General features: G+C 41.5%; 1 protein-coding gene across 10 annotated transcripts in view; it reads left to right on the top strand.

The window, feature by feature from the left end:
• The window catches only part of flrt2 (fibronectin leucine rich transmembrane protein 2), a 92,435-nt gene that overhangs the window by 49,728 nt on the left and 22,099 nt on the right, over nucleotides 1-20,608 (top strand). For 7 of the 10 annotated variants that reach the window (XM_044106706.1, XM_044106705.1, XM_044106704.1 and 4 more), the window contains one exon: nucleotides 4,422-14,058. In XM_044106706.1, the coding sequence (XP_043962641.1) occupies nucleotides 4,833-6,812 (1,980 nt within the window). In that variant the 5' untranslated portion in view covers nucleotides 4,422-4,832 and the 3' untranslated portion in view covers nucleotides 6,813-14,058. Of the gene's footprint in view, nucleotides 1-874; nucleotides 1,437-4,421; nucleotides 14,059-20,608 lie in introns of those variants that run through there. The other 3 variants (XR_006369622.1, XM_044106708.1, XR_006369624.1) reach the window with 3 other exon arrangements.

The raw sequence follows: 20,608 nt of genomic DNA, 5'->3' as shown, positions 1-20,608 counted from the left end.
ATGTTAATTTTGTTAAATGGTTTGATTAAAATGTAATTTATTGGGATAAATTAACGACGGATTAAAAGATTTGAATCGATTCTCATCACTAATAAAACTAAAACAAACTAAACTTTATGTGATATGTTTTGGTTTTTTTTGTGGTCCTATAAAATACTTTGTGACATAAAAATGAGGGAGAGATGACTAGCTACTGCCCCTTTAAGCCCTGTCTAAACTCAGGCAGAGAGGATGTGTTCAGTTTTGTTTAGGGGGGGGCACAGAGGAAGGGTCTGCCCGAGCCCCGATTCATGCTATCACAGCCACTGGATGTAGGTTTAGGGTTAAACTTTAATGCTAAAAATCTTTGTTAAATTAGTTCTACTGTGAGAGTTGATCCAGATACCCGTGGAAATCTCTGAAAGAACTCAAAGGGGTTCAGCTTTTCACTGTTTAACTCGATCAAATCACGAATTAAAACCAAACTTCCAAGCGAGTTTTGAACTAATCATAAAATATCCCCACATAGCGAACAGTGCAGCTGAAGGTTTTAGCCAATAAAATCCACTAATCCAAAGAAATAAAGGAATCTTCTGTGTGGTTATTGTTTTTTTTTTCTCCGTGGATGTGACTCCAAGTCGAATGCCTGGATTTTGTGCATGAAGCGCAAATGAAAGCCGTGTTATCGCTGCGGGGTGAGGGGGAGGCTGGGCGAATAACGCGCAAGGATCAAGTCTGTTGAGAGGCAAACTATTTTGTGCAGTTTGAGGGGCGGCGGGGAGGATCTGTGGCTTAGAGCCATCACGGAGCTGCTGGAAGGAGAGGCATTCTTCACCGTGAGGAGGGGGCGGAGGGACGGAGGAGAGGAGAGGGAGGGAGGGAGAGGTGAGCGGAGCAGGCACGTCGCACTATCAACTGAATCCATCTTGGAAAACAGCTCGCAGGGAGTCCGAGCTCCGAGTTGCGCAGGCAGAAGAAGACTTGAGCCTCCCGACTTTTTCTCTTTTTTTTTTCTTCCTTTCTTTCTTTTTAAGAAAACACACACGGACGGACGCAGCTGGCCGCCATGGCCCGCCGGAGCGGATCGGGAGAGTGCGTCCTCGCCGCGCGGAGACGGTGTGTGAGCGGGGAGCCGCGTTCCTCGGTCCCGGTGCGCCGCGGACTGTGCTGAGTGGAAGCGGCGGAGCTCTCGCTCTCTCTCACGCAAACACACGCACGCACACCCGGTGAAAAAGTGCGGACGCACGGACGGAGAGAGCGCGCAGGAGACGGAGGGGGGGGGGACCTATGCGGGATAAAAATGTTACGCTCTTCCGAGGAGTCTTCGGGTCCACGCCGCTGATGGGAGCCTTTTACGCACGGACACGCAGCGGGACCGCATGAAGGACGGAGGACCGGAGAGAGGGCAAAAGTTAAATGCGGTTACGGGGTTCGAGATGGACGCGGGGTCGCAAAAGGTACGGAGAATGTCTCATGTTAAAGCGGGAGAGAAATGGAAAGCAATACATGTTTGGCTCTGGCCTAAATTACAATTAGGATCGAAGACTTTTTCTATAATGTATGTGCAAACACACAGAACAACTCAACCTCTTTACAGTTATCGCATTATACACTTTTTTATATAAGAAAAATTAATTCCACATTTTCAGTTCATGTTAGTTGGATGCCGTGGATTACTGCGCTTTACGTTTTTATTTTTCCTCCTTTTTTTGGTAATTTAGAGGAGCTTTTCGCTCTCGATGCAATGCACGCTCTCCTGCCCCCTTCCTTTAGGAATAATTCATTCAGATGAACGGCGCTCACAGGGCAGCCCTTTGAAGTGTACCTGATCGCCTTCTTTTTAAACGGCCCTATCCATTTAAAAAGGAAAAAAAGAAACTTTTTTTTTTTTTAAATTGCGTTTCAGGCGCTAAACCCACTCTTAATCGGATTGTCCTGGTCGCGTATCACCGCGTTCATCTGGTGGTGAGAAACTGTGCTCCCTCGACTGGAAATGAAATTAAAGAAAAGAAGAAAGAGAGAGGGGGGGAGAGATTAAAAAAAGAAAAGAAAGAGCACCCCCTGACGTGCTGGTTCTTGTCTGAATTTGATATCAGGGAATTTTGGTGTTTTCCCGTAAACTTGTGCTGCTTTTTGAAGGTTATAATTTGGATTCTTGGTGGCGTCTGATTCACGCTGCCATAATAATCTTGATGCTGCTGCCTTCTGCTGTTGATTCAGCCGCATTTTATCGCCTCATGCGGTTGCTTATCCTTATCCACCCTCACCTCCCCATCACCACCACCACCCCTCAAGCTTATTTGATTAAATTTAGCTCTTTTCAATTTAGAAAAGTAGTTCACAGATGTGTGTCAAAGGATTGTTCCTGTCTCTGGCTCCCATCTCCACAACAAGCAAAGGCAGGCTATATATTTTTTAAAGCGTGTTTATATCTGTTGTATATTTGCGCCGTTGAGTTGATAAAACCAGTTTAGATGATGATGGGTTCAGGAGAAGGAGACAGGATGCTTTGGAAAACTAAAAATCCAGTTTTTGTTCCTAAAGGGTCCACTGACTGAACATCACGGTCCTACAAATCACAGAAAGTAATATTTAGTTTTTTCAAAAAGAATAAATCTAGCATCACTTTCGAGAAACGCTGTGAGGCTAATGCTAACGTGAATGTTTTTAGCTAACAATTAGCTAAAAACAGTGACGGTATTCTCGCGCTGCTTCCATATAATTGGTTTGTCAGTGTCTCTTTTGTCGACTGAGCGTCCAAAATACGTCCACGTAAGTGACATAAGTGTTACATGTTTGTTTTTTGTTTTTTTACAATGAGTTATATGTAGGCTAAGTTCACTCTTTAAAGCGCTCACCTTAGTAAATGGAGCTTATAAGAATAGTCTATTCTTATAGCCCCCAACTAGGTATTGGTGTCATATATATATATATATATATATATATATATATATATGGATATAGCGATATATCTATATAGATACATCTATATAGATATATATGAAGTGTGAGATATTTTTCATAAATAATTAGCTATGTATTCTTTTGCTTTCACGTTTAACTAAGGGTAACATGGTGATTTATTTTCCACTTTTATGTTTTATAATTGTTATTGTAAAACAAAAAACCAGGATCAGTCAATAAGACATGATCAGTGCATCCATTGATCCATCGATCTGTTTTTTTTGTTTTTAAATAGATTTCAACCGTTACAGCTTGCAGATGTAATTCACCCAAAATTTCATTAGCAAAAGCGTCCTGCTCTCCTTAAAAGAGGAACAAACTCGGTCTGTTTTCCCAATCCGTCTCTTTCTGGCTGCTCCAAACCGAGCAGGAACCCTTCATCTACACTCATGGCCACTGCAGTGCTTAACATTCAACTCCTCGCTCCCACCGCTGTGGCCGAGTTGGGGAGGGGCTTTGGTCAAAGCTGAAAGCTGCAGATGACGATCACTATCTTTAAAACACGCAAAGATGGAAGAAGAGGTGTTTGATGACTTGTAAAAGTTGGAATAATGGATCCGGACGGCTGGTAGTTGGGAGGGTGCTCAGTATCTCTCCAATGCTAAGTTATAAGCCTGTATTGGTCATGCATTGCAGCTTGAAGGGGAATACGATTTTTCCAATCCCATTCCAGTCGGCAGGTCGTGTACATCCCGCCGATCCGGAGGAGGAGCCGACACGCAGTGTCTCTATTCCTCGACTGCCTCTGCTTCTCCCCAATGTCCCCTGGCCTTAAATCTGCACGTCATTCCAGTCTGCTCTGGTAATAACGAAGCTCCTCTGCGGGCCACCGGCAAAACAGTCGTCTCTGTTTACTGTAAGCAGTCGTGTTTACTCGTGCACCTCTCCGTGCAACGTCTGCTCAAGCAGCTGGAAATATAGAGAAAATAATAACAATAAAAGGAGATGCAGCTCTTATTCATCCGTCTTCTCCCCCTCCTCAGGTTGTCTTCTTCTCACCAGGAACCGTCTTGTGCATCCATGTTGGCACTTAGAAAGCCGATGTCTTTATTAGCCTTATCTCTTTTTATCATGTTTTCCATTAAGCGGGCCCGATGTTGCCGAGAAGCCCCCGTGAATCCATGAGTGAGTGTCCTTGCAGTGCTCTATTACCTCCTTTGATAGAGCGCAAGGGGAATAAAAGCCTTCTTTATGTCTGTGAGACCGGATGTGTGAGAGCTGTTCTGAATATTTATCAGACGACTCCCTTTTTTTTTTCCTATATAACATAGTCGGTGTGTAATTCCAAACAATATGTGACCCGGGTTGTCTCATTCAAGAGACAGGGACACATAGACGGAAAAGTGTGTGTTTGTATGTTAAATAAAGGTACATAAGGCTGGGAAGAAAAAATGAGGTCCCATTTTTTTCAAGAACTAACCATTACTTGAAGAAAAAAAAAAAAAAAACTTATCCAGCTTCCCTTCATTTTTCCACAGGTCGCTGGATCCAAAGGCCGCCCCCTGCAGGCTCTGCGGTGGTCTGGGACCAGCAGTGTGTGACGGACAGGCAAGCGAAGCCTGTGGCGGCCTTCTCCTGCGAATCTTCAAATTGGCCCTGGCTGGGCTCTTTGTGGAGCGGCGAGTGAAGGGTCCCACCATTGTTTGACGTCTCAGCATGGATGGAGTCACCACCGTGAATGAGGCCGTAGCTCTTCAGCTGAGGACTAGCATTTACAGGATTACTGTCTTTGTTCCCAACTAACGGTAAATTGTTGATAGACTCTACTTTGGTGGACATTTTTACAGGGTCTGGGGGTTTTTTTTTCTTGGTGGATACCAAAATTGCCCTTTTTTGGGGGGAATATATATATTTTTTATTTTTGGCATTTCTTTTTTTGGTTTTCCACTATGGAGTTTCTTTCTGGACCGTGGAATAAAGATTGGGCATCATTTTTGCAGTTTTGGTTGACTGTCATCCTTAGCCTTCAAATGCAGTTCAGCCCAATTGCTTCTTGCCCCCAAGTGTGCCGTTGTGACAAAGCGTTTATATACTGCAACGAACGCAGCCTGACATCAGTGCCTCTGGGGATAGGAGAGGGCTACAGCATCCTCTACCTACATAACAACCAGATCAACAATGCCGGCTTCCCTATGGAATTTCACAATCTAGAATCCATAGAAGTTGTTTATCTGTACGGCAACCAGCTGGATGAATTCCCCATAAATCTGCCCAAAAACACAAAAGTCCTGCATCTTCAGGAAAACAACATCCAAACAATCTCCAGAGCAGCCTTGGCTCAGCTGAGTAAACTTGAGGAATTGCACCTTGATGATAACTCCATCTCTACAGTGGGGGTGGAGGAAGGGGCCTTTAGGGAGGCGGAAAGCCTTAAGCTCCTTTTCCTTACCAAGAACCACTTAAGCAGTGTTCCTATTGGCCTTCCTGAGGACCTGAAGGAGCTGCGGTTGGATGAGAACCGCATTGCTGTTATTGCAGAGGAGGCCTTTCAGAATGTGACGCGCCTGCAGCGCCTCCTGCTGGACGGGAACCTACTGACCGACGAGGGCATAGCGCCGGGGACTTTCAGGGACCTGGGCTCTCTCCGAGAACTGGCTCTGGCTAGGAATTCTCTCACCTTTCCCCCACCCCTCTTACCCAGCCAGTCTCTGGTCAAGCTCAGTCTGCAGGAGAACCTGATCGACCAGATCCCTGTGGCGGCCTTTGCCGACCTAAACAGGCTAGAAAGACTGGATATTTCCTCCAACCAGCTGCAGACTCTGACACAAGGAGTGTTCGATGGCCTGTCGAGCCTAAAGCACCTCGTGGTACGCAGCAACCCCTGGCGTTGTGACTGCTCTGTCAAGTGGGTGGTGGTGTGGCTCAAGTCATTGCCGTCCTCCATCAACGCCAGGGGGTTTGTGTGTAACAGTCCAGAGAAGGTGCGAGGCATGACAATCAGAGAGCTCACGCTGGATATTATTGAGTGCCCTGTTTTCCCTGACCAAACGCCCTGGCCCACTCTCCGCTCCACACCCCCTCCACCCCCCACCACTGCCCCTATTACAACCATGATTTCCACCCTCATCACCACATCTAACCCTTACTACTTTGACTCCCCCTCTCCTCCCTTACCTCCCATCCATAATAACCCCCCTGGGCCACTTCCCCCCTATGAGGATCCCCTTCAGATCTCCTTCCATGTGGTCAACTCCACCAACATCGAGGTGAGCTGGGCGTCCTATTTCACCGTCACAGCTTACAAAGTCACTTGGGTCAAAAGTAGCCAAAGGCAAAACGAAGGGATGCGGGAGAGGACGGTGAGCGGGGATCGACGCCACCTGAGCCTCACTGACCTCGAGCCGCGTTCGGTGTATCGCATCTGCGTTCACGTTTTGGACACCCTCAACTCCTACAGGCCAGGAGAGGATACTATCTGCTCCGACGCCAGGACCAAGGCGCCTGCTTCCACTAAGCCTCCCGGACGCGAGCAAGCCCCGCAGGACACCCTGAACTCCACACTGCTCATGGCTGGGATTATAGGCGGAGCGGTCCTCATCATCCTGGTGACGCTGCTGGGCTTGTTCTGCTGGCACATGCACCGGAAGAGCCGGTCGTCCTCGACCAAGTGGAAATACAACCGTGGGAGGAGAAAAGACGACTACTGCGAGGCGGGAACCAAGAAAGACAACTCCATCCTGGAGATGACTGAGACCAGTTTCCAGATAGTGGCTCTGAACAATGAGCAGCTGCTCAAGGGAGACTTCCGGATCCAGCCCATTTACACGCCCAACGGGGGCATTGGATTTAGAGACTGTCACCTCAGCAACAACAGCATAGCCTACTGCAAGAGCAGCAACGTGCCCAGTACAGAGTTCTGCCAAACGTGATGCAGTGCTCGGACGGACACGGACCACAAAGAACTGCTTAAATACACACTGTTGTGTAGATGACACCTAAAAAAAATATACAAAAATTCTAGTGAAATATAACTGTACCATATATATTTCCAAGATCTGTCTACAATGTAATTTATACTGTGGATAATAATGTGGGGTTCTCTGCTATCTTTTTTATCCTTAGAAAAAAAGAGACACAAGTGGGGTTTTTTTCTTCTTCTTTTTTTTTTTTTTATAACCAGCAGGGTTTTGAAAGTTGTTTCAATGGTCAGTACTGTACACAAACATAGGTTTGTACAATCACGGCACCCTGGTGTAGCTCCTGACAGACAAATATAGCGTCAGCCTCGGAAACGAAAGGGCCGCTCTACAGGGCTGGGATCCTTTGCTAACCACAGAAACAAAATATGACCTTTTCTGGTTATTATCCTCACAACTCTAAAAATAATTATTCCCTTCCACCCCAGTCACTCCCCGGTACAACAGAGCAAGGGGAATCGAAGCACTGCTGATTAGTGTTGTAAAATGTAATGTAAGTGCACTTTCTTATTGACAGCAGCTGGGCAGGAAGTGAGTAGAGGGGATGGGATTGTGGATAGAAAATGTCAAACTTGAGTATTTGTTGAAATTTTCCCAAAAGTGCCACACGATAATAAAAAGCGTCTTTGTTCTGTTGCTTCACAGAGGAGGTGAGAATAGTCGTGGCACAAACAAAAACTCTAGAAAAGGATGTGCAGTTTTCAGCTAAAATTATTAATGTGGGCTTAGAAGCAACACAGGATTGTTGTCTCTCATGAGGAAACTTGAAGCTCCTTTCTAATTGTAATGTGCTCTTATTCTGTCTTTTTCTTGGCCAAATCTTTTGGCCACAAGGGGGCAGGTTTTCCTTCAACTGTGTGTGTGTGTGTGTGTGTGTGGGACCAAGTAATGGTAGAGCGGCCAGAGAGATCACTTTACCTCCACCGTTCTCCCCAGAGCCTTTTGCCCAGACAGCATTACTCACGCACAAGCAGCATAGCCATGCTCATCGAGGTACTTAATGACACGGCAGCGTTTTAAACCAACAGTGTTTTCAGTGTTTGGTGGCTAAATGATATGGATTTTCAGCTGCAGCATAAAGATTCCTCTGAGATTGTGGAAAGAAAGAAAGGAAGGAAGAGGAGGGGACTGATGAATTTGGAGAAGGCTCACACATAACGCTAATTATACACCCACATATTTCATCCTTGTCCAGGCGTTTATTAGACATAGTGATGAATTAGAAAATGACTTTGAAATCACGCCCCGCCCAGGATCACACCGACACTTCGCCTAGCTCATCATTATTTATCTCTTTATCCCCTCCCCACCCTCCCTTTGCGAGGCGCCTTATTTCATTTTCGGCTTTGCTGGTCTCAAACGTTACCTGCTCTCTTTAGGGCGAAGGAGGATTCGCACTCCATCCAACCCGATGTACCCTTCATTTCTAGGCTGCATAGCTCTTGATCCCTGCATGGGCTCAATTAAAACCCTCTTCCTGCCCTTCGGCTCCGACGCTGCAGCAGCAGCAGCTCTTCAACGTGTGAGAAGTCTCCATTTCTGCACTTCTTAGGACTCTATTTGATCCGACACAATCTGATTTTAAGGTGGCCAAGCTTAAAGAATTCCCACCCACCTCTTTCCTCATAATCCTACCAAATAAGGAAGAAAAATATGTCGACCTTGTTTTTCACTCGGCCGCATGAAGCCCCCTCTAGATGAAAACTCTTTAACTCTTTGCGAGGCTCCACAGTCGTCCGCGCTCCAGCGTGTTTTAGCCGGTGGGAAACGTTTAGAGCGGAAAAGGTTCCAGATTTTTTTTTTCTTTTCCAAAATCTCAAAATTAGCCGGTTTTGATTTTAATTCCAGCCATGATTACTTGTTATAAGTTATCCCAAACCCTACAGCTAAACAATGGATCAACGTAGAAACGGTAAACAGACGCTACGATAAAACCGCTTGACAATTAGCAAATTATGACTGTTTTTCTATTTGTTTTGAAACTGAAGTTGATTTCTTAAGAGTGACGTGTCCATTTCCATCAGAAAGGATTAGATTTTTATAAAAACATCATGTCAAGTTGTAACACCAGCAGCATTTACAGTCGAACTTACAGTAGCTACTACGCAGAGTCTATTGTCAGAACAACAAATTAATTGAACGGTTGAACAACAATTTTCAAGTCGGAATTCGAAGTTGGTTCCTTTTTTTCTGACAAATTATTGGCTTTGACTGCATCTGATTTTATAGTAACACGTTTTGAGAATACTTGATCATGTCTCCTGATAATCCAACCAAAAACAAAAAAAAATGGGAAAAAGATCTGCAGTGCTAGTTTCCTGTGGGCTGCATGAAGCTCCCTCTACAAGATCAACTTAAGTTGTTGGAAACAAATTTTACAGAGTAGGTGAACATTTGAAGCAGAAGGAAGAAAAAAAATAACACGCTTGTTCCAGATCACGGAGATAATCGGGGGAAGTATTTTTGTTATTTTTTTGCAAAATTAGCTTCACTTGTTAGTAATTCCAGCAGCAGCGGTTTATTATGTTTTTAGCAAATTATATTTTGCACATATCAAGTTATTTTCTATGTCAGCCCGGGTTAAAACCTGACATTTTAAGAGAACAAAATAACAGAAAAGGAGGATCAACTTTGGGGGAAAAAAAACAAACAAAATAAGTCAGCTGCTTTCATTATTTCTTTTATAGAAAAATTAATAATTGGTGGAAAAAATTCTTTATTTTTTGCATTGTAGCCGTCAAACCCTTTTTCTAACTACCGACTAACTTTTTCCAACGTTTCCACTGGAAAAAGCTGCACATTGGAAGGGTTTTGTTAAATTGCGTCACAACTTTAACAGCGTTCCAGTCGCAAACCATAAACCAGAAGCATTAGCCAATTGCTATGTTGATTGACCAGACTATCGTTTCAGCAATACAAGCCAGTTCGATTATAATTTATGGCTCCAAACACCAAAGGGAACATTTTTACAAAGAGATATCGCAGAGCAGATACAGATGTTGGAGCTGATGTGATAAAACACAACCAGTTACTGCAAATTCAAATATATTCCAATCTGAGGTGGGAAAACTAGCTCAGCGTATCACAAATGTTAGAAACGGGCAAGAGGTTATATTTAAAAGAGAAAATGATTCTCTCTAGCCGATTCGTAGATAAGTCAACAAGCATGATTTATAATTGGTCTGAGCCAGGTCTTGCTGTCCAGTGTGTGTTTGGATTTAAACTCACCAACTGGCTGCTTGCCATTCAAAAATAATTTATCAGTTTGAGAGCGAGGTATGTTATTGCGACTTTTCCTTTAAATATAACAGTCAGCGGTTCTGTGTGAAACAAAACACCTGAAATGAAATGAACGGAGGTGTTCCACTCTAAAAAGAGAAGAAAAATCAAAATGGTAAATTCTTGCTATTTCATTTTCCTTTGTATGACCAGCTGCTTTTTTTTTAATAAACCCCTACAGAAAAAAAAAGAAAGTATTTAATAGAACTTTCTAGATTGTCTCCATATAAGCATCACAGGATATGACCCTCAGCTTATCTCATTTTTTAATTCCCTCTATCCACAAACAAAATCTAACAAAGTCGTATCAAAGCACATGTTGGTTGTTGCATTCATTGGCCAAAAATTGTGGGAATTCTTATGATTAATATGTTAAAAGACTTTTTTTTTTTTTTTATCGAATTATTCTGTGAACTCTTTCGATACGTTCAGAGTACGTTTGAAAAGTTGTTGTTTTTTTCTTCAGTAATTCAGTTCACAAAGTGAAACCCATTAGTTGCACATATAAAGCTGTTTTCAAACTTTTATTTCTCTCATTTATGATGATTTTCCACTTACAGCCGATGAAAACATGGCATTTAAAGTTGGAAGATAACGGAGCAGTAAAAAGGACAACAAAATGTTCAGGTTTCAGTGTTCATAGTTCAGAAATGTGGGCTTAGTAAAAATGTGTTTCATACCTTATTTTCAAAATGTGCTTTTATTCTGACGAACAAGCGTCTTTTGATGCATATTCTAATTTACTGGCATCTAGAGCCACAAAACTGAGTGATTCTAATATCGAAATAAATTTGATTTTAGTATTAAAAAGAAAAAAAAAAGCTATTTTCAAAACATGTCACTGTTGTCATAATATAATATCCACTTTTAGCTCACCAATTACACTATGAAGAAAAAAAAACCATCCCTAATTTATGGTTAAATGCAGGTATTTTACCGTGAATTACAGATTTTCTTTTACACTATAGTAATGGCTAATCGATTGATGGCTGAAAGTCGCATGTTTCTGCTACTGCTGCTTTGTGGGCTGGAAAGTGAAAAGTTTGGGAATCGGTTCTCTGAGCAAATATTGTCCAAGTCGGACAGGATTAGATGGGTTTATCATCAACTTCTGTGGTTACCAAAGCCTCCCCAGTTTTGATTTCACCGTTTTTCTACTAATACCTACATATCAGCTCGCCCCCGCTCTCAACGTCCAACGGCAGTGACCGGATTTGTTCTCGGACTGACAGGTTTTTTTCCCCCCAGTTTCTCGTCATCCGCGTGCCATTCCTGCCGAACGCTCTCCCACGCAGTGACACGCTACCGTGAACTCTCATGTTTGCCCTTGGCTTTTTCAAAGACAGAAGCCCCATTTTGAAGCCACACGCTGGTCAAACAAGTCGGGTCGAATTCATTGCCGAGTTGTATCTGCCCTGTCTGTGAATGTTTAACGGAGACGGGATATGTTTGCCTTACCTTTATTTTGCTAGCTACAGAGAGCTAACGGGGTGAAAGAGACGTCAACAAGACAAGCTGAAAGGAAAGCACATTTCTTACAGAGCCCTGAGAGGCAAACAAACTGTTAGCATCAAGCGCACTAGCTAACCGAAGACGATTCATCCAACATTTTGTGCCAAAAAAATGAAGCCTGAGCAGGCAGCGGTGGTTGTTTTATGGTTTGCGTTTTTCTCTTAAGTTTGCTGACAGAATGTGGCGTCAGTGTCAGGACCAACAGCATAACAGAAAACCTTTCTGAGGCTCACAGTGTTCCCTTTTTTTTTTCTTTTTTTTTTTCCTGTGAGCGCCGAGAGGCTAACGGGCATATTTTGGTCAGAAACCAGAAATGGAAAAACAACAACAACAAAAAAAAAAAAGAAGATGATTGGATTTTTGTTGTAAAATACAAATAAAATTACGATACAATGTTTAACTTTTATTTTTTGCTATTTTTGCAGCCCTCAACACATGATGGAAATCCGAATGTTGCTTTGTATCATACAAACAAACTCACAGGCAAACAGAATAGAAAAATTCTACCTTTTTTTTTCCCCCACACAGTCCAAGACAGACACATCTGCAACCATTTTTATATCTCAACAGTCGAGGTTTCTGCTACTTTTGTGCACCTCAAAGGAGTTATGCTGCTTTTTTTTTTTTTTTTTTTTTTGACCAGAGATTAAATACAGCTGAATAAAAGCATACGAAATAAACAACTTTCTAAAATTTGAAGGCGTCTAGACAAAGATGATAGTTTTTGTCACGTTTTAGAGGCTGTGATGCTGGCGACAGTGAGATGTAGAGTGTCAGAATACGAGAAAGCATTGTTGTTTTGTTTTTGTTTTGTTTTTTTGGGCCTGTGTATGTTCGGTAAATGAACGTTCCCATCATAAAACAGTAATGACAAAAAAAATACATCGTTTGATTATTTTGGTTTTAAAAATGCAAAATATTCAGTTCTTGGGGTCAAAAATGGATGAGTAGAAATTAAAATTGCTTTAACAAATGTATTAGTGCTACAAATTAAATATGATGGTTGTCCTCTGAGGAAACCAAATCTACCCTGAGATAGAAAATAAAACAAGTGTAAATTACACACAAAAGCTATGGTTGAAACCATCAAATTTTCAGTGTAAAAAAAAAAAAAAAAAGCAAACAATTTGTGTTTATTTTTTTCATATTGGTGCTTTTGTCTTATCAACACCTCAAAGGTGAATATCTTTCACCACAAATAACGAATGAGTAAAATCATACAGAGTGAAAAACTCTCCAGCTTCAATACGTTCAGAGAGCCACAATAATAGATTAAAAAAAATAAAATAAAAACAGCTCTGAAGCATTTATTACTGAAACTTCAGATATGGAGGCTGTTTTTTTTTTTTTTTGGTTTTTGTTGTTGTTTCCCTTTACCAGTTAATTTTTATTATTTTATACATTTAAGAAATACGTGTTCTTGTCCTTCTTTGACCCGAAAAAGAGTGACTGCTTGCATTTCAATTTAATATTCTACATTTAAAAATGAAAACAAAAACCTTTTTTTGTTTGTTTGTTTTTGGTTTGTCATTATTTCCAAAGAGAAAATCCAAACATTACGACACATGTGAACTTCTGTACCAATTGTTTTTACATTGTGGGGGGGGGGAGAAAATCATTTACATCATATCTTAATCGCAGAAAGAAAAACAAGCTGTATTTTAAATTGAACATTAATTAAAACCTCTCAATAATTTTGTTTTTAATTGCCGTTTCTGTGAAAATTCAACAGCCAAAATCACGGAGAGACTGTTCACATTAGAGCAGTTTTTAATTTTTCTAATTCAGACAGAAACACACGACTCTGGATTCATGTCATCTTTTCTCCACGCTGATAAAACCTGTCCTCAAACTATTAGTCAGTGACATTCTTTAATTGTTTTTTTTTTTGTTGCATGTACTGTATTTAGCTTCACAGCCTTTCATTTTGTTCTCACCAGGTTTTGGACTGGACTTTTTTCTTTTTTCTCTCTCCGTCTCTGTTTAAGGAAATCCCCAGTGGTGGCTGAGCTGCGGTGTGAGCGAGCGTCCGCAGAACGCTTGGTGTGGTTTGGAGGACGCAGGCCGGGAAAAAAAAAAAAACAACTACATTTTTTATTTTTTTTTTTTGCAGTGCATGTAAAATGGCTACGTTCGGAATACCGGCTTCTCATTTAGACGCGGCAGTGTTACATTAGCCATCCACACCGAGACACTTTTAGGAACCAAAGTAAAAATTTGTTGTTTTTTTTTTTTTGTTGTTTTCTTTTTTTTCCTCATGATCAAATATTGATGTTGTTCCATGTATGTGCCTTGAGGTTGAACTTACAATGTAAAGTCCTTGAAACCTTTAAATGTTTTTGCACAAACTGTAAATACTTAAGTGAAGCTTTTGGAGAAATAAAAAGAGCCATTGGATTTAAACGAACACTTTTTTTTTTTTTTTTTTCCTTTTTCTCGTGAAGTCACCCAGCATTCTTGGTTTCACACAGAAGCTGGCTAAATTTATTCTGGGTCAGACAGTCGTAATTCTGGGCCCGGTTGTCCGCGTCTCGCTGTGTGGGAAGCGTCTGACAGACATCGTAGCGTAGCCGCTGCAGTGAGCTGGGGGAAATCCAGGATTTGACTCGTATGGCACTAGTTTAATCCCGCAGCGAACTATTTCCCCTAAACTCTGGAGCCTCCGTCCCATTAGCCCGGTTCCTAATTCACTCTGACAATTAACCGCAGCTGGAACACAAAAGGGCGGCGTCGCCCCGGTGTTTGGAGTGGGAAGTTTCTGTATTCCTTAAAAGCCCCCAAAACGTCACAATGTGATTTGTTATTACAGAAGTGAAGGTTTTATGGCGAGGCTAACCGGGTGAAATGAACTGTGGCTTTTGGCGCTGGCATCGGCCACCGTGTTGTTCTTCCCTCCTCCTGCGCCGTCCACTTCCATAAAAGTTATGCCCTCGTCGATTTTTCTTCGTCTTCGTCTTTTTTACTAAACTTGTGCTTCCAGCTTTAGCAGAGCTAATGTCATAAAGTTCCACTATGGGTTCTTTGTGATGTTGGTAATCTTTGTTTTCTAAGAGGGAGAGAGGGAAAAAAAGACCCACTGCTTTAGGATTTGGTTTGACCCAAAATACAGTAACAGCTTTGAACGCCGCCGGGTCTGAAGGCAGCAATGGTCTGGAGAAAATGTTAAACGGTACGAAAAGCGGGAGCCTTTACGTATTTAGGCAGAAAAAACAAACCGTCAGTTGTGCAACAACACCAATGTTTCATTTTCATGCATCGCAACTCACATTATTGTCAAGAATCTTTTTAAAAATGTTGGCTGAGACGAGCCAGCGCCAGCAGAAACATCACCTGTGAATCTCCCACATTTAGTGTGAGGATATGTGGTTAAAATGTGTGTGTAAGAGAACGCTCATAAATAAACATCTTGGAAAAAAAAAAAGTCAAATGTGACATTTTAAAAAAATAAACATCTGGATTTCCATATAAGAATATTCATGTACAGTTAAGAACAAAACCTTTCTTACACATGGCATATTTACATTTGAGATTCTAGTATGGGGAAAAAAAGCAACTTTCTCTTCTTATAAAAATGTTTTGTTAAATTATTTAGATCTTTGATTTGTCTAAAACAAACCCTTCTTGTAATTCCGGACTCGCTTTTCGTACGTTCATGGTTTTATCTTTGGCGATGAGCTCCAAGTGTTTGATGTTGGGAAGCTTTTTGTCATCGCCATAATCTTTAGTCGCCTCCACAGATTTTCAGATTAAAATCTGGTTTGGCCACCACCAAATGTTAACTTAGAGAAGGAACACGGTGTGATTAAAAGATTAGATTAGAGCTAAATTAGTCAAGAGCTTTAGCAGATGTGGGGTTAGTTGCACATGTGATAATCTAAATCCTTCCACCTTGAATAAGTAAAAGTCTGAAACAACAACCAGAAAGTATCCTTTTTGTATTGCATGTTAAATATGTTATATATTTATAAAATAAGATTATACCTTCTACATTTATAATAACTATGTGTGCCACTGAATTTAGATTTTTTTAAGCAATCCCATTCATTTCTAATTTCTGCAAACTGTGATCCAAAGGTATTTTGTTCTATGAAGCTAAAATATACAGTGCTGCTTGAAAGTTTGTGAACTACTTGAGTAGTTTAGATTTTTCTTCTTTTTTTTTTAACCATGATTTTCTTATTTTCTCATTACCAGTTTTTCCACACGAGATGTCAGGTTTATGTTTATTGATTCCACTTGCTTGTTTTGAGGGAAATGTGTGTATTGCTAGCAGACTAAATGAAACATGGAGTCAGAGCATCTGCAATAGTAAATGAACCACAGCTGCACTGGTAAAGACAATCAGGTAAAAGACTCAGGTGAAACACATGTGAGTGATCAGTTAAACAGACCAATCAAGTGAGACGTTGTTGGGAAACGTTTTGAGGTGCACTGGTTAAAAGGGGATGGAAACCAACCAAACCACTGTTGTGTCAAAGCATAAAGACCAGATCAACAATGCCGAGAGGAAAGGAGACATCTGAGGACATCAGGAAGAAGGTGGTGACCGCCCATCGGTCTGTGGGAAGCTACAAGACCGTCTCCAAAAGATTCCAGCTTCTTCCATCCACTGTGAGAGAAATCATTTACAAATGGAGGGCACTAGGCATCATCAGAAGTGGACGGCCGTCAAAACTCACACAAAGAAGCACCAGAAAAATAAGAATGCAATAAAGGTCAACCTACGCATCACCTCACTCTCTGTCAGCATCTGGGATAAATGTGCATGTGTCTACAATCAGGCGAAATATCAATAGACATGGCATTCATGGCAGAGTTGCTAGAAGGAAGCCTCTGCTCTCAAGGAAGAACAAAGCTGCTCGTTTAAAATTTGCCAAAGAGCACTTGGACAAACCAGAGGCTTTCTGGACGGAAGAGTCCAAAACTGAATTATTTGGCCTCAATCACTGGCACCACATTTAGAGAAAAGTAAACACTGCATTTAAAGAGCAGAACCTCCTCCTAACAGTGAAACATGGTGGTGGAAATGTGAAAGTCTGAGCCTGCTGTTCTGCCTCCGGATCTGGACGACTCCATATAATACAGGGAACCATCCATTCCCAGGACGATCAACAAATTCTTGACCAGAATCTCCTGCCATCAGTCAGGGAGTTGAAGCTGGGACGGAAATGGATTATGCAACAAGACAACGACCCAAAGCATTCCAGCAAAAGTACCAAAGAATGGCTTAAGACAGCGCTTCTCAATTCCAGTCCTCAGGCCCCCCTGCTCTGCATGTTTTAGATGTACCTCTACTCCAGAGCAGCTGATTCAAATGATTGCATGACCATCAAGGGCTGCAGAAGCCTGTTAATCACCCAAAGATTCAATCCAGGTGTGTGGCAGAAGGAAAACACCTAAAACATGCAGGGCAGGGGGGGCGTGAGGACCGGAATTGAGAAACACTGGCTTAAGAGAAAGGAGATTCGCACTCTGGATTGGCCCAGTCAAAGTCCGGATCTCAATCCTATAGAAATGCTGTGGCAAGATCTGAAACGGGCAGTACATCCCAGATGTCCCTCCAACCTCACTCAACTGTTCTGCAAGGAGGAGTGGACAAAAATCCCAAAAAGCAGAAGTGAGACCCTCGTTTGTGGTTACAGAAGACGTCTAGTTGAAGTAAAGGCTGCAAAAGAAGGAGCCACAACTGAAAGAGTTCACATACTTTTGCACTTGGCAGATTTGCTGTTTTGTGACAGATAACATACTTTTGTTGAATAAATAATGAAAACTTCTTTGTTTCCCTTATTTGGAAGGCCTGCTTTACAATTTGAGATTTGGATGTTCATTTCACATGATTATAATAATTTTTCTTTAAAAAACAATGACCATGTTCAGGTGGTTCACAAACTTTCAAGCAGCACTGTATATTTTGTTTCTCTTGTTTTTGTTACTATCTGATCAGATGACTTTCTAAAGCTTCATTCTTTGTTTTTTAAGACGATGTGGTACTAAACGTTTTATGTGTATGCTAGTGTTGGCAGCTGATAATAAGCTGTTGCACAATAAATCTACCTTATTAGTAGCTGTATTAATTTTTACTTGTTTCTATATCAATTTTATATGAGAAGTTTCTAAACTATTTGCAGTTTTTAATTTTTTACTCGATGTGGAGCAGTTTTAAAAAGTCAATGTTTGCTTTTATATTTCTATTTCAGCCATCCAAAAAATAATCTGTGTGTTTCTTTTTGCTCTATAGATGTTAAGTTGAAAGTTTTTCATCATTTCAACCATCTTGTGTTAATTGTAAAGGGCAAATTGAAAATTCAAAAACAGTTTGGATAGAGATGATCTAAATCCTGGCGGACCGTTCTGATCAGCGTTGTGCGATTGATGCGACGTGAGCAACCGTCTCATGAAGAAAACAAAAAAGCCTCTTTTGACTTTTGGTGGAACTGCTGCAAAACTTTTGATTTTGTGCCTGACTTTCCTGCTGTTTCGGTTCCTCCGTCCTGATTGGTTAAACAGAACCTGCTCTGACACAGACCGCACAAAATTAATTTCTACGGGCCAACTTAAAAATAAATGTGAAAAAATGAACAAATAAAACAGAACAATCTGTTTAACTCCTACATAGTGCATTTTTCAATCAGAAACTTGTGCCTTTAGTTTGTACTTTGCTGTTATATCAGTCTCTCTCTATGTCAAACAGACAAGCCATACTTGAAACTCATTATTGAGTTTGGGTTTATACAATTTAATTATTTCTATACTGAGCAAATTTTGCCGGTGAAATCAGCCCGTTCATTGTTATTTTAGATTACTGAAAAAGTCTCTTCCCAGCACGGTTTGATTTTGACCATTTGTGATGGTTTACTTTCATTTTAAAAGGAAACGGGCCGCCGCCGTCCATATGGCGAAGTCGAACGAAGTGGGAATCTCCTCTCTATTTAAATGAGTTTTTATTCACTCTGAACAGGTGGGAGCTGGAAGTCTGCTTTCTTCTGTTTGTACCAGAAGAGCTGTCAGTTTCCTGCTCACTAAAACCTCCTTTAACGGCTTCACTTTCTGATCCACGCTTAAACAACTTCTAATCGCACTCAATGTGGAGAAAATGTAATTAAGGGATGCGTTTTAAAGGAGGCTTAAACCAGGTATCCCAGACGTTCACATCTGGGAAAATGAACTTGGGAGACAGCCCACTTCTTCTTGTAGCTCGAAACGTTTCGTTTCTTCATCGTCTTTCATCGTCTTGTCATTGGAGAACAGATGCAGGTGAAGCTTCGTGTTCTTCACAGCATTTAGGATAAATGTCACGATATCTCTGCTTCCCCTTCACCCCCACAAGTAGATGTGAATGACAAACATTTTTACGATCAAAAACATGTTTTATATGCATAAAAAATTATACTAAAAATTCTTAAATGTATCTTTTTTTTTTTTTTTTGGAAGGATCTCGTATTGTGGTTTGTGTTACAGCAAATATGAAGAAGCCTTTAAGTGAAGACCCTCTGTTCTCATGATATTCATTTCTTAAAGAATTCTACTTTCAGCAGACACATTTTTGGTTTTGGGAAACTTTAAATGTACTTTGGCTAAATTGAGCTAGTCTTGAATGCTTTTCCTCACAAGAAAATGCTTCTCTATACCAAGTGGAGAATCTTGCGAAAGTAAATCTACTGGGCCTCAATTTAACACTGAACATTTCGAAGCAGCAGTGTACCTTAGTGGTAGTGCCAGACAGGGCACGTTAAAATAAAATAAAATAAAATAAAATAATAAGAGAACTTCTCACCTCTATCCAATACAGTGGCACCTCCCACTTAACCATGTCTATAAACGACTTCATCTTTGGTCAAACTGTCTCTTTATATCTTTTCCTCCAACTCCAGTTAATCCTGCTGATACTGCAGGTCGAGCTTTAACAGCTCCACTCCATTCTGGCTTTAAATGTATACGTCCTAAATCTACAACAATAATGTGAACAGTTCAGAACCACTTTGAACGCCATTGGAAATATAACACAGGAAGTCTTTCATTTCTGTAACACTTCAGTATGATACGGCATAATACTGATGATCTGCTTCCATGAGCAAAAGTGAGTGAAGCTGACTGTTAAGTGATAAAGTTTTCCCAACATTTTTCTGCTTCTGCCAACTAACAACCTATAGGTCTCCACACATTTTTCTTCTCATTATAACAAAATCAAATCCTTTTTTTTTTTGGTGTTTTTACAGAAGTTGCACTGAAGAAAACTTCTTCTCTAATAGGTGATTTCTCCATTCGTCATACGCTGCAGTGTTGGGCGCCTTGGAAAGCCTTTTATCATAGGAAAGGTGATGTCTCCGGAGACAGGGGTACAGAGGAATAATTGGCTCGGACATAAACAACGCTTTCTCATCGTCTGGTTTCCTTGATTTAAAGGCGCGGTACCTTCGCCAGCCAAGGATTTTTGAAAATATACGTCTAAACTTTTTCTAGGGGTGAGCTGGGCGAGAGATTTAATGGAGAGAGAGATAAAAAAACAACCAAAAAACGCTTTTTTTCTTTTTATGCATACACAAGATGAAGAAAAGCACATCTGCTCAAAATAGCTTCAAATGTGCCGCATATGGCTTCTTGTGGCGCCCAGTTGCTGCTGATGTAAAAGTCACCGGTGGCTAAACTAAATGTGAACCCAACTCTGTCAATAATTAAAGCGCCACCTGCCAAGGAAACTTCGAGCAAATTCCAGAGTAGCTGTCCAGATTAAGGCTGGGCTTTCTCTCCGGGAACTCGTGGAGCGTGGCAACGCCTCCATATGCCGGGCCGGCGGGTCGCCGATCCAGGTGGGACGGCGCAGCTGTGACCTTGAGAAGGACCTGCCGTCTGGTAGGGCCCGTAACGCGTGGAGACGCTGTGATGAACGGCGAAGGCTCGCCGAGGAAGAGATTTACCGTTCTCGAGAGACCCGGGAGAGTTGGACTCTTGGCGGTGTA

The sequence above is a fragment of the Gambusia affinis genome, linkage group LG22, assembly GCF_019740435.1.
Source record: "Gambusia affinis linkage group LG22, SWU_Gaff_1.0, whole genome shotgun sequence".
NCBI lineage: Eukaryota > Metazoa > Chordata > Actinopteri > Cyprinodontiformes > Poeciliidae > Gambusia > Gambusia affinis.
The sequence above is the reverse complement of the archived record's forward strand: the minus strand, read 5'-3'. Positions and strand labels throughout refer to the sequence as shown.